The following is a 15,543-nucleotide window of genomic DNA, read 5'->3' as shown; positions in this document are numbered from 1 at the left end:
CATAATAAAATATTTCTTAAAAAATATATTCTGGGGAACATTAAGTATCCATAACGAATTGTCCAGTGAACGTAGACTCTCATTTTTACTATCTTTTCGAAAGAGGGATTGCAGTGAAATTGTCAAATTGTTTGCATATGTCAGTTTATTGTGGAACTTATTGTTAACATATTGAGGTAAGCAGTGTAGAATAAAAAAATATCAGTTTCCGTTGGTAGATCTGATTACCATTTCGAAACATTCTGTGTATACTACGTATAGAGCACAAACATAAATATATTGCCATATACAGATTACAAAAAAAAAAACAACCTAAAATTCTCCTTTACCAAATAGAAGATACGTGTATCATTAAACCCCATGCGCGATTATTAATAGGTTGTTTACTTGTTCTTACCGATTTTATCATTTTGTATTTATATTTGTTTATTGACCTTCAGCGATTCATATCCTAAAATTTCACAAAAGCACCATCCGTAATTTAAACACCGCCATTTAGCTATTCCAATTTGAACAAAAGTGCAACCATTCGAAAAGATTTATGTTAACAATTTTTCATCCAGTCGACATATTAAACAGTTAAAAACAATACTCCACACTCACGCATCATAAAATCAATGATTCGTTTTTCGATATATGAAAAAGGTTACGAGCTGCCACTGATCTGAACGAACCCTCAGCCTTTGAAGTGATTTGATTGGAGAAATCCTGGTCGTCAAATATTTGTTGTATGCTCTGATGAAACCTAAAAATTTGCTGACGATTGAACGGCCAGCTTTTGTTATATTAAACGCTGGAAAAGAATCCGGGATGATCTTGATCGTATAACACAGCTGCCATGAAGCCGTGAGATTATACATTTTCATTTTTACAGCTTCGCCCATTAATAGTCCGTATATGGCAGCTTTAAATTAATACTCTGGATGGTCGGTGTGGAGGTGGATGGCGTCACGAAGCAGATTTACCAACGATGGCAGCGGTGGTGAATTAATTAACAATTAATCGGGTATAGATTGACTGTTTACGGCGACCCGAGATCGAAAGGATGAAGGGGTCAATTAGTTCGAATGGAAGTTTATTTCATTTAGTTACAATTTGATTGTGTTAGTTCCATGCGGGTATGCACGGTCAAGTCTATAACACGAAGTGGATCTACAATAAATGAAAGTGAAAATAAACGAGCAAGCTTAAAGCACAATTACACGTCTATGTTTTACAAGCCGAATTTGTTAAATAATAAACAGAGCGCGCTTATAACGTGTTATGATTTCTTTAATCATACATGTAAAATTAGGAGTGGGTTGACTCACAAAGATAAATAATTCAGACGCCGCATGTAGAAATTAAAGTTAAAACCATTGTGTTAACACGATACTTCCGGAGCATTTAATATCATGAACTTTTTTAATTTAATAAATACTTTCAGGGTGGAAATTTCACTAAATTATAAATGAAAAAACAATACTTATGCTGAATGTTAATCCCAAAAATATTTGCCCATCGTTATTAAGTAAATATATTTCTACAAAAACCATGAATTTATGAATTTTTAAACGCAACTTACAATAAATGATTAAAATATTCGTAAACATAATGCAGTCCGCAGCAATTGCTTCTTATTGTTATTAAAAATTTAACAAGAAGAAAGGACAAAACAAGACTAGAAATCAGGGTGTATTTTTAACTAAAGATTTGTGTATTGTTTTTATAATGACGTCATCAAATTTTTATTAAACGTATTAATTCTATTATTCAATTGTAATATTGTTGTATTTGTAGTATTTGTGAAATTTTAGTTGACATTTTTTGACATTGCAAGATAAAATTAATTTTGCGAGTTTTATGGTTTTATGACAACGTCGATACGTAAAAATGTGAACTGTTAAAGTATACATCAGGGAAACAAGCTGTGCGTATATTTCGAGTGAATGTTTTCCCAAATTTTCTGGAAAATGAGGCGAGCCGTTCGTGATTTGATCAATAAAATTAATTCTCTCATTTTTGGGTCTACAGATTCATAATATTTTGCACACTTTAGACAGGATTTATTCGATAAAAATTTTGAGATGACGTCATCAATGGTGAGGGAATTATAAATGGATCATTTTGATTAACGATTTACCATACTTCAGATAACCTTACAACGTTTGCAAAATTTCAGCGCAATCGGTTTTATAGTTTCAAAATTTAAATTTACAATGTCCTTTGTGTTGGTATTATGTAATTTTTATTATGTTTTTTATTTGGACGTCTGCGGCAAAAAGTCAAGACGGATTCATAAATATGTTATTTTACAAAATTTGAATAACATTTACTCTACAACATTTTGAACTGACAAATGGTTAGTGTTTTACCATCTATACGATGTTCCTATTTCGGATATCATCTGTCCATTAAAAATCGACGTAGACAGATGACAGACAGACTGTTAGGTTACGTTCTGGAAATAAAAGGTAAAACATTGCTGCATTTACGATATGATTTAGATATGTCGGATATCTACTAGTTTTATTCATAGAAAATGTACAAAAAGTGCTTAAGCTCTCGTCCAGGATTTTTCGTTACTAACTACATAATTAGGTACTTATTTAAGACAAAAAAGTTCTAACGTCACATATTGATCTTAAGCTTTTCAAACTACTTCTCAAAAATTCCTCGATTCATTTTTTTGAAAAATTTGTAAAGATTAAAAAAGAAAATCAATTGTTGCTTGATAAAGTTTGTTTTAAGTCTCCAGTGCCTTGTAAAGATTCTTATGACACTTTTTAATCCAACTGTTTCAGAATAAATTGGTGTCAGCAATATTTACTAGTTCGTTCTTTCACATCACTAAATCTTAAAAATCCATTTCTCGTGCAAATTACCACAATTCTCAACGTTTAGAATGAACTGTTAAGTTTCAGTTATTTTTTCTTTAAATGACTTGCTTGTATTTTTGTTTAAATTGTTTATTCAACGTGGTGGCGACAATTCAAATCAAAATATAAAAAAAGTTGGTGTGAAGTTATTTAGATCCTCGCCCCTTAGATACAATCGAACAACACCAGTTTTTTGAAAAATTATAAAATTTATTTCTGCAATGTTTTATTTATTTTATGACAACCCCTATAATTAAAAAAATATATAGACAATACAAGTGACAGTACAGGGTCTTAAACTCGACTACAAGGCATTTAATACAGAAGAAAGATATCGGTTGTATGAACCACGTGCAAAATATTGCACAAATATTTTTTTAGGTAATTATTGTAATAAAAATCAAGACGGATCCATAATCCACGAGTACAGGAGTGTATTATTTCATAAAATTTATATGAACTTAACACTGCAAAATAATGAGGAAATGTCATCAAATTCTTGTTGGGGATGATTAGCGCGTTACCATCTACACTACGCGCTATTCTTACCGTTCACACAGACAGACGACAGACGATAGACAGACGGAAACGGAAAACCTATTATTTTGTACTTAAGGGGTCATGAAACGTTGAAAAAACACGGAAGTAACCGTCCGATGGACCGTCTTACAATACTTCCTTAGCTTACACTCGGGAAGTTTCGGGGCAAATTTCGACGGTATCTACTATTTGACCAGAATGCAATACTATCGCATTAAAATTTTACTCATTTCAAAGTAGATAACAAAAATAATTAAAGTTACATTTGTAGGACAGAGTGGGCATCTGCATAGTCGTAATTCATTTGTAATAATAATTATAAGTCATGACACTGTATTATATGTTATATAGTCATGGTAGTTATTACTTGTAAGTACTAATCTCCAATCTGTTGTCCGGTTGTAATGAATTCTTCATTTATTGCTCCTTTAGGTCTTCCAACTCTCGAATAATTTTCTTTTAAGTTATTATTAGCAATCTTTTTTTTTAACTTATGGTAAATAGTGTTTCTAGAGTTAAATTATTTGCCACAAGCACTCCACAGCAACTTAATTATGCATTGCATTCTGTACCTATACAAATTGATATCCCTGCTAAAAAGTTTATGAAATCAGCATAAACATTTATTTAGAAAACCTTATTTCAAATAACTAGTGATCAAAAAGTTTTCAGATTAGGGTAGACGATAAAAATAGTTTTCACTTCTTTGATTAAACCAGTAAACCTTACAAATGTGAGTGTCAACAAATTGAAGACGTTAAAATCAAAATGGAAATCCAGGATTCAAGTGATTTAATGTCGAAACAGCGAATTTAAGACGAACTTTTTGCTCTAAGCAGCTCATCATTTATTTTATGGGTCGGAAAACAAACATAACCTTTTCCGAAATTTAATTTAGACAAGTCTGAATTTTGGCGCGTAAGGTTTACCAGAGAAATGAAAAATATTTCAATAACCTACCTTAATCTGAAAACGATTTAATCAGTCGTAACATACACAGCACCCTCCTTCACTTATAGTTTCGTAAACCACCCCACTTTTTATCCCCCGCCCTTTCATAATATCTCATAAAAAAATTAAATTTGCAGAATAAAATATTATAATTTATCGAAGAAACTGGACTTTTTTAACTGATTGTGCTTCGGAGGCGGGAAGTTCTATCTCGATAATTTCAAACCACTTTTTTTAAATTTTGCTGATAATGTTAGAATAAAATCTTCAAGATGATATATGATATTAGAAGTGACAGGATAACGAAACGGAGCCGAAACGAGCCATATCCAATTTTGCTTACATCAAATTTGGTTCCAACTGGATGAAGCGTCTTTGAAATCCCCGTTAGTGGAAAATAAAAAATACGTCCAGAGAAATCGAAAGGCCGATACAAACGTAGACAAGGAATATCATCGCGTGAAGATCTACTAAAATATCTACGGTAAAAATTATTGATCGCATTCAACTCCATTTTCAAGAAAATTAAAAAGTGCATTTTTAATCCTACCCAATAGAGATTTTATAGAAAAGGCAACTCTCCTAGAACGATCGGATATTTAAAAAGAGGTGGAACTGTCTTGAGATCATTTTGAAGGGAGTTTTTCGCATGTAACTAATCCAATTACCGGATCAAATCCGAAAAGACCGTTTCCAAAAATGTACGTTCCATTAATAAATGTCAGTATGGCGCAAAACGCCACCTATATTGATCAATTAAATTCATTCGCAACCTGAACAGCCACCCTCGCACTTGACTCTTGAGTTCTGACTCCCACAACATCTGTGTCGCTGGCCATTTTGGAGGCATGTTAAGATAATTGTGAATGTCTTTGTCGCGGTAGGGGATGGTGCGTGGGAACCTCTCTGCCTATCCTGTAGAAATACACTAACCCAGTTGGCTCTGGATCAATACCCGCACAAAGCGCACTCTGATCCAGGTTCGAGGTTCGTACCAACCCTTGGCCATGGACATGTCACGCTACTGATGGTGATACATTAATCAGGAATGGCCTTGTTGACTTAAATTTTGCCTTGCTAATTCTATTTAAGCGTGGAGAGGATGATGAAATTGTGAACGTTTTTGACATGACTGCTGATTTATCCCTTAACTGAATTAAACAAAATTGCTCGTTTAAGACTCAGTAACAAGATACTGTAAATTATGTTTATTTTTTAATTCTGTAAAAGTTGAATTATTTCAGACGTTACTTCGTAAGAATTGCAGCTAAGTAAAACTAGGTAAGGAAAGGACTGTAATGTTGAGCTTTAGTCAATGTCAGACGAAATTATAAATTAAATTTGACTGTCTGCCTGTCTGTCTGTTAGAAATTTTGTTAGATAGGCAATCAATAATATATTGCAAACTCTATTAATTAATAAGAAGCGATGTGAAATATTATTAATCCTAACAAGCAACATAATAAATTATTATCAAACTTTGAAATGACTTGATAGCAGTTTAACACATAATTTGCTATTTTTCAGCGAATAATGATTTTCGTAAATTTATCTTTCAAGAAGTTCATTTAATAATGTGAGAGATGCTACTAATAATTTCATAAATAATAGTAATCATGATGCTTATGATGTCAACGTTAAAATAATAAAAAGTGTAATTTATATAATTATCACAAAGTATTCTGATTTATAAAAAATTGGGGGAGGTTATTTCGACAGAATTTCGCTCGCACTTGAAGTACAAGGAACCACATCCAGTATTTTCGAAAAACTATAAAATTTGATGTTGCGAATTTTATTTTTTTATAAGAACTCCTATAAGTTGAAATAAACATATGTATGTAATGTTATTTTTTACTCGATTACAGTACTTCCTTAGCTTACCCTCGGAAAAACGATCGCCTAATTTCTCCAATTCCCATTTAACGTTTAATTGTGTTTCACATAGTTTCCTTCTAAATAAATTAACTTACTGTAATTTTGGCAACTCAGTCAATTAAATTATTAGAATTCCCCAAGGCACCATCTTAGGACCGATTCCGCTTTTAATGTTCATTGACGATTTATGTAACTGTTTTAATAAACTGAATTTATGTTGTATGCAGACGATACAAAACTCGGTGCAACTCATTCAAATCTAAAAGTGCTGCAGATTCATAAATAGACAGTGTAGACTCGATTGTTAATGATTCATTTGTTGTTAGTAACGGAAGAATTAAGATAATTTACTTTAGTCTGAGAGAGTTAGAAGTCATGAACAACATTGAACCAATCCAATTACTCGAAGTTTTACTCGATAGTCGATGACACAGGAGACTCAAACCATTTATCTGGTGAAGACGTTTTTGCAAAGATTGTATGTGATGAGTCATTTGCAATATATTGTATCTACAGCATTCCTAAAAACTACTTATTTTGGTTACACACAATAAAAGTTGTCAGGCAATTTTGATTTGTCATCATTCCTGTCGTTTCTACATTTTTTTATAGAAAAAAGGTGTATATTTGTTATGAGTAAATAGAATTACTTATAGAGATGATGGTTCTAATGCTTATAAAAGGTTGGGAATAATGAACGTCTGCTCGATATACTGGGTCCCCGGGTGAGCAACATATTTTGTAATCGAGTCATCCTTGGAAAAAATTTAGGATATCGGTGATTAAACCATAGTGACAAATGTCAAAAAGTAATAAAACTTAAAAACAAAAATGGCTTGACATTTTTTCATAAGATTTTTGATAAAATAAGTGTGTAGTTGCCAGAGAAAATGGTGTAATATTAAGTAATTTTATTAAAATAAATAAAATTCAATTTGTAGCGGAGCTTTCAAAGCGCTCCGCTAGTACCCTCTCGAGGGCGCTGTCCTCGGCAGCGCCAGTATCAACCCCACCAAGCTCACCCCCACTGGAACGCACGCCACCAATGCCTTCTAAACTTACAAGCCATGATGTTGAAAATCGGCAACACTGTAAGGTAGTCCGATGTCATCCAATGCACGTGAGCAGTTTGTGTTTGAATTTTTTTACTTTTGAGACAGTTTCTGTTATTTAAAACCACCCTACGGTAAGCTTTAACTTTACTTTAAACCCAGTTGTAAGTCTATTACAATTGTTGTTGCTGTCAAGTCAAGAAATCCATTATTAATTAACAGATTAATGTACCTAACCTCAAAACTTGATTTTCTGCAGATGCCTCGTAGGTGTTGCGTTCCAGCCTGCAAATCTAATTATGACAGTGAAATTAAAAAAACCAACACTACTGTGACAACATTTTCCTTTCCGAAAGATCCTGCCCGGAAAAATGTGTGGATACGAGCAATACCACGTAAAGATTGGACCCCTTCTGCTACTTCAGCAGTTTGTATTAATCATTTTAACGATCGACATGTTGTTAAATATCAAGTTTGTGTGAAGCCTAATGGGGAAAGGCAGCAAGTCTTGTTGAAATATCCAAAACTTACAAAGGATGCTGTACCCCAAATCTTCAAAAATTTACCAGGATATCTCTCAGTGGATTTAGTGCCAGAGCGAAAAGATCCAGAACAAAGAAGAATTCAGTTGGAGAAACAGCATGCTGCAAAAATTGAACAATTTTTGTTAAGTGACAATATCAATGGCTACGATAATTTTGTAAATAACTTTAAAAATCATCTACAAAATCTATCAGAGTGGAGTTTTAAAGTGGTAGAAGATGGTGTGTGGTGTTATGTGCTGAACATTGATCATCAAACTGACTGTGAAATTCAAGAACTTACAGTCGTTTGTAGTGTTAATATAAGGAACGATTTAGGAGTAAAAGTGTTTGTAAAAGGTAATGAGATATCTTATAATGACTTGCGGTGGCTGTTTACTGGTACTCTAAAATTAACCAAATGGTCACAATTTGAAAATTTATTGTTGCGGTACAAAAATGTACCACATAGAGAAGATACTGTTCCTGAACATTATATAAATAAAGCATATATTTTTTTAGAAAAAGCACATGCATTGTTGAATGATGATCATGAATATAAATATAAGAAGTATTTGGACAGTATTCTGCAGCAGCTTAAAATGTTATGTCAGAAGAAGAGCAAATACAGTTCATCAGTATTATTATTTGCATTTATGATATATTCACAATCTGTGCCTGCATACAATATTTTGAGAGACTACTTTTTTCTGCCACATAAACGATATTTGCAGCAATTGTCTTCAGGTTTCAATGTTTCAACAAATGATTCTACCAGTACAACACATTATATTGAACATTTAGCTAGCCATTTAACTGAAAGAGAAAAATATGTGGCCCTATTGATTGATGAGATTTATGTTCATAGTCATATAAGTTTCAAAAATAATAACATTGTCGGTATGGCAGAAAACCATCCTACACAGGCGGCAAAAACTGTTGTAACATTCATGATCACTGCAGTTTTTGGAAATTTTAAAGAAGTGGTTCGTCTGTATCCTGTAAATAATCTCACTGGGGAAGAATTAAAACATGCTGCATTGGAAACAATCAATGTGGTTCAGAAATGTGACTTTAAAGTAATACTTATTATTACAGATAACAATCGATTGAACCAAAATTTTTTTAAAAATTTGGTATCAGGTGATACATTTTGTAATCCGTTACACAGTAATATGCCTATATTTTTAACGTATGATTTTGTGCATTTATTCAAAAATATTTATAATAATTGGTTAAATAGAAAAGATAATTTGAAAACATTCACTTACCCAGATTTTAATAATTTCGAACATGTTAAGCAGGCACGTTTAGAACATATTAGGATATTTTATAATCAAGAAAGAATTAATGGTTAAGAAAGCTTTCAAATTGAATAGGAAAACCTTATATCCCAATAACTTTGAGAGGCAAAATGTTAAGTTGTCGGATAATGTATTTCACGACACCACTATCGCAGCATTAAAAACAATTCCAGCCTATCATGAAACTGCTGATTTTTTGCAAATAATCAGAAATTGGTGGGATATTGTAAACACCAAGAATATTGTAAAAGGAATTGCTAAACGCAACAGATTTTCAGGACCTATTCACAGCATGGACGATGAAAAAATTCAGTTTTTAAAAAAATTTTTGCTCTGGTTAGAAAAGTGGTCAACCTTAAATAAAGACGGATTATCGAAGGATACGGCTTCAGCATTATTTCGAAGTACTTCCATTTTGTTAAAGTTTGCCGAATATTCTCTAACGACTTTGAAAGTAAATTATATTTTACCAGGAAAATGCGAAACAGACAATCTGGAAGAACGGTTTGGGCTGTATCGCAGATTATCTGGGAGCAATTACCATGTTTCTGTCCGACAGATTCTAGAGTCTGAAAAAAAGTGTAGACTAAGAAGACTCTTTCAGTCAGTAGGTGCTGGTACAATTTCTTTGAAGGACGCATTAAATTACGATGTATCTGAAGTTAGCGATGAAGATATTTCTGATTTTGCCGTTATTTTAGAGGACAGTTTTCATCTAGAGGAAGTTGTATCTGATGAAGCTGTTCAGAATTATATTTGCGGATATGTTTCACATTCAGTATTAAAATCGCTGTCATGCTCTTTATGTGAACAATTATTGAGAGTAGGAAAAGGTTGTGGAACTGGAGATGTATATTTTGATCACCTACAGAGAGGAGGGCTGTCTGTTCCTTCACACGAAATCAAATATGTTTTTAATCAAATGGCCAGCATTTTTCAATTTATCATTACATCAGAAGATTATGAAAAAAAATTCTTTCAATATTCCAACCACAAAAACATTATTACTAAATTAACCATGCGTCGATTACAGGAGAATGATTTTTTTTTAAATGTTGACGATGGTTGTGCTTGTGGGACAAATCTTCAAGATATTTTCAAAAAAGTATGTTCTATAATGGCCAATATTGTATTAAACAATTATTCTAAAATTTGTAACGATTTTGTGTATTCCAGTAAGAATAAAAGGAAGTTGGATACTCTGCAAAAATAAGTCTTAATATTATGGTCTTAATTAAGTTTCATTTATATTATAACTATTATAGATATGTAGGCGTTATGTGTTACCGACCAATATTATGTATTTGTGTACTGAATATCATTTATTTTGTTTAATATAAACTGATTATTAATTTTTTTATATTTTTTTCAAGCCCTTCAATGTGCGATCCGATCTCGGGTCGAATTTTTAAAAGCTTTTGAATTAAGAGCCCAATTTAAGCATTTTCGGTTTTCAGTAGTGGAACAATTAACTCTTGTCACGGTCTTGAATTGTCTTATTTAAAAATATCGTAAGTACCTACATATATGAAATCACACTCTTTTGAAAAACCATTCACATTATTTTTTTGCGGTATTTAATTTCATTGTTGTGTCGTAAAATTAACATTCACAAACAAAGGCATTTTAAAGATATCAACCGTCAGTTGAAATTATTATTTTTTGATTTTTTTATCCGTTGTAATATTTTTATTGCTTTAAACTTTTTCAGCATTGGAGATTAAATATTGAACGATTATGCGAACACTGCAGATACACGCGACCAAGCGACATTTAGCGCGTAGGACTACCTAAACAGCCTACTGCAGCGTTGCCAAATGTAACATCGTGGCTTGTAAGTTTAGAAGGCATTGACGCCACCTGAAGCTACTTCATTGTGCAGGTACTCCCACGCATCTCAACCCTGCCTATAAAAGGACCACCGTAACCACTTTTCAGGCAGATGGAACTCCACCATCTCCACCTTAAGGTTTGCACTGTCTCGGTCCCCTTCTGGTCGTTTCCAGGGCTGCACTGTGTTACGGTCCCCTGCGCTACTTCGAGATCATCACCAGGGCTGCACTGTGTTACGGTCCCCTGCGCTGCTTCGAGATATTATCACCAGGGCTGCACTGTTTTACGGTCCCCTGCGCTGCTTCGAGATCTTCACCAGGGCTGCACTGTTTTACGGTCCCCTGCGCCGCTTCGAGATCTTCACCAGGGCTGCACTGTTTTACGGTCCCCTGCGCCGCTTCAACGACGTCATCTCCAGGGTCGCACTCTCTAGGTCCCCTGTGCCGCATCGCCGACGTCGTCATCTCCAGGGTCGCACTGTCTAGGTCCCCTGTGCCGTATCACCGACGTCGTCATCTCCAGGGTCGCACTGTCCAGGTCTCCTGTGCCGCATCGCCGACGTCGTCATCTCCGGGGTCGCACTGTCCAGGTGCCCTGTACTACATACATCGCTGCCGTAATCCCCTACGACGCTCTGAGTCCCAGGAGCCGCCACCATCCCCGACGAGAATTGCCACCACTTCGAGAACCTATACCCTACTTTTGCTTTGTATTGTTTGCTTATTATCAATAAACCGCTGAGCTACCACAAATTACAGTAAGTTACCTCTTCGTTTAACTCCAACTGTGCATTATTATTATCATTTATGTGGTTAATGTCTTCTGTTATTAATAATCACAGAAAAAACTGTAGGAGTAAGATCACAAGATCTTGGGGGCCAGATATTCTATGTATTTCGACTAATGATCGGGTTTTCAAAAAATTCCGGTAACTTTGATATCGTGGTCTTAGGCGAATGAGCTGTAGCCTCGTCTTGTTAAAAACAACCAACTTCCATTTCATCGTCGTGAAGTTGTGGTATAAAGTATGCCACAAATTTGTGCTGATATCTTGCACATGATTTTTGTTGACATGATTACCATCAAAGCATATAGTCCCTGCTATTATCCGTTGTTGATTAATTGCAGCCCAAACACCAACTTTTTGAGGATGAACATGTGAATTTTCGATGGTCCATATTCTCATATTTTCAAATGAAACCAGGGTTCGGCTGTAAAAAAGGTTTTTTCCAACTGTGTCCAAGTATCATGACAATAGTCAATTCTAGCTAGAAAATCGGTTTTATATAATTTTTTTCACACGTGTTACTCGATAAGGAAACAATGCTAAATCTTTTCACAATATTGCTCGGCAAGTTTCATACGACAATTCCATTCCTTGTCTAACATTTCCAATATTTTCTGTTGTTCTCTTATCTTCCGACATGCCACTTCCCTCCTTTATTTGTAGGCTTGTAGAGACGAGGTTTCCCGCTATTTTGTCACATATCATTATAATGCGTTACAAAAAAGGGCATAGTCGATGATGCTGCTGGAAACTTCTGCCTGGAATTCATCCCAAGACGCTTGAATCGAGTACTCTCACACACCGTTTACTTTCGGTCCATTTCGAAAGTACGAGCTTTCTGGCCAATGGAATTGCCTTTTTGGAGTGAATACATAAATATGCCAATGAAGCCCCGATAAGAACTGCTGTGACTGTTAAAAAAATTTAAATGAAAGTTAAAACTCAGTTTATGAGAATTCTAATTTTTGCCTTTTTGGGTATCCATTTGAAATATTAGATTATAAAATTATCGGCAATTTAAAAAAATTTCTATGACTTAGCTTTAGACGCAACATATCGTTTCAGAGAAGACATACGGATTCAGTTCCAAGGATGATTCGATTACAAATTATGTTGCCCGTCCGATGTATGCTCTTCTGTTTCATGTACTTATACGAAAAAACAGTTTAGAGGGTTTTACCATTTATATAATGTATAAGACAGTTTCATTTTCTTTTATCATTCCCTTTTGAGGATATTAAAAATAGGAACCAAAGGTGTATGTTTTTAATATATTTTTGAGAACCATAAAAAATAATGGAATACGATTTTTTGTCATCAACTGTACAACACTCTTCCACTCATTTTTACGTTAAAAACAAAAGTTATTCGAGTTATAAAAAAATGGTTGAAAGTTGTTTCGACAGAAATTCCCTCGCACCTAAAGTACATTGAAAGATATCTAGCATTTTCGAGTTGAATTTTTTTTACACAATTCTGTGATGACGTCATCAACATTTTTGCACGAACACGTATATCAACTTGGATTGGTGGAGTATAATACTAAATATAACAATATTGTGTTCTCAAAATTTTCTGGAAAAATGAAGTGAACCGTTCCTGATTTAATCAATAAAATAAATTCACTCATTCATTAATTTTTTTGAGCCACCAATTTAAGCAAATCTAAAACATATTAATGCAGTGATAAAGCACAAGTAAAAACTTATCATATTTTGCACATTTTGGGTAGAATTTATTCGGCAAAATTTTGAGATGACGACGTCATCAATTTTTGGAGGCACAAACAGTTATATTCTGATTAACAATATACTATGCTTACAATAACTTTAAAAGGTCTGCAAGATTTCAAAGTAAACAGTTTTGCAATTCTTGATTTATTCAATAAAATAAACTGACTGATTCATTAATTTTTTTGAGTTACCCTGTATAAGCAAATCTAAAAAATGTGAACGCAATGATAAATTCCAAGTAGAGACTGACCATATTTTGCACATTTTAGACAGGATTTATTAGGCAAAATTTTGAGATGACGTCATCAATTTTTTGAAGCTGATAAACAGAAACATTTTGATTAAAATGTTGCTTACAATAACTTCAAAACGTCTGCAAGATTTCAAACTTTTGCAATTATTGATTTTTAATCAAAAAAATAAATTACCCAGTCATTAATTTTTTTGAGACATACCGTATAAGCAAATCTAAAAAATATTGATGCAGTGATAAATCACAAGTATCGACTCATCATATTTTGCCCATTTAATACATAGATAGGATTTATTCGGCAAACTTTTGAGCTGACGTCATAAATTTTTTAGGGGGGATGAGCAAATACATTTTGATCAAAAACTTACCATGCTTATGATAACTTTAAAACACCTTCAAGATTTCAAAGCATTCGGTTTTGTAGTTCCTGAGTAAATCAATAAAATAAATTTACGCATTCATTAATTTTTTTGAGTCACCCTGTATATGCAAATCCAAAAAATATGAATGGAGTGATAAATTACAAGCACAGACTCATCATATTTTGTACATTTTACATAGGCTTTATTTGGCAAACTTTTGAGCTGACGTCATCAAGTTTTTGGAGGGGATAACCAAATATATTTTTAGTAAAGATTTATGATGCTCTTTATAGCCTTAAAACATCTGCAACATTTCAAAACATTTGGATTAGCAGATTCAAAACTAAATTGCAAAATGTTGTTTTATAATTTTGATTTTTTTTCCAAAAATCTGGACGGTTTGGGTAAAAACTCAATTCGGAGTCGTAAACTACATGTTTAGGACTATATTATTTAATGCAATTTAAAACCCATTTACTATGTACAATTTTGAAGTGACGTCATCACATTAGTGGTGGGGATGATTAGATAAATTTTGACTAGCGTTTTACCATCTACATGATATTCCTAATATAAATATAAGTACAAAATTTCACAACAATCGGTCCGGTACTTTCGGAGATTATCTGTTTAATAAAAATCCGGGACGGCAGACAGACGGACAGACGGACAGACGGACAGACGGACAGACGGACAGACGGACAGACGGACAGACGGAAAGACGGACAGACGGACAGACGGACAGACGGACAGACGGACGCAAATGGAAGACCTATTTCTTCGTCTTCTAGGGGTCATGAAAGATCGAGAAAACGTAAAAGTAGAGAGTTGGCCGACGGACTCGATTACAATACTTCCTTTGCTTACGCTCGGGAAGTAAAAAGGTAAGTCGTTACTTAGGTACCTACTGAATCGGCGTCACTTCAAAATAGTATTTATAGGAGTAAATGGGTTTTAAATTGTATAAAATTACATAGTCCTACACAGGTAGTTGATGATTCCGTGTTGAGTTTTTACCCGATTTTTGGAAAAATAATCAAAACTATAAAACAATATTTTGCAATGCTGCAATGCATTTTTGTATCTGCAAAACCGAATGCTTTGAAACCTTGGAGATGTTTTAAAGTTATGATAACCATATGGTAAATTTTTGATCAAAATGTATTTATCCGCTTATACAGGGTGACTGCGAAATAAGTGCAAATATTTTAACCACGGCATCCCCCACCCTAGTAGAGCCGAAATATAGAAAAAAGAAATTAAAAATCGAATGGGGCAAAACCCCCATGAACCACCCTCGATACGAAGGCACTGAGCCACCTTGTAAACAGAGTTGGAAAAACGTTCGAATAAAAACGACCTAAACACTTTCAGTTTCAATTAAAAGTAAAACCGACTTTTTGCTGCTTATCATTCGTTCATTCATTTACTCATTCATCGTTAAAGGTCAGTGTGAAAGTTTTTTGGTAAT

The 15,543-nt window shown here is 33.8% G+C and overlaps 1 protein-coding gene across 1 annotated transcript; it reads left to right on the top strand.

Moving 5' to 3' along the window:
* Positions 1 to 7,357: 7,357 nt before the first annotated feature.
* LOC135135093 (uncharacterized) lies at positions 7,358 to 10,367 on the top strand. Its single transcript, XM_064064075.1, has 2 exons — positions 7,358 to 7,413; positions 7,539 to 10,367. Exon 2 carries the CDS (start codon positions 7,539 to 7,541, stop codon positions 9,156 to 9,158), a length of 1,620 nt encoding a protein of 539 aa, XP_063920145.1. The 5' UTR covers positions 7,358 to 7,413; the 3' UTR covers positions 9,159 to 10,367.
* The last annotated feature ends 5,176 nt before the right edge of the window (positions 10,368 to 15,543 follow it).

The sequence above is a fragment of the Zophobas morio genome, unplaced genomic scaffold (assembly GCF_036711695.1).
Source record: "Zophobas morio isolate AGI-343-1 ecotype UQ-CSIRO unplaced genomic scaffold, CSIRO_AGI_Zmor_V1 ptg000024l, whole genome shotgun sequence".
Taxonomy (NCBI): Eukaryota; Metazoa; Arthropoda; class Insecta; order Coleoptera; family Tenebrionidae; genus Zophobas; species Zophobas morio.
The sequence above is the reverse complement of the archived record's forward strand: the minus strand, read 5'-3'. Positions and strand labels throughout refer to the sequence as shown.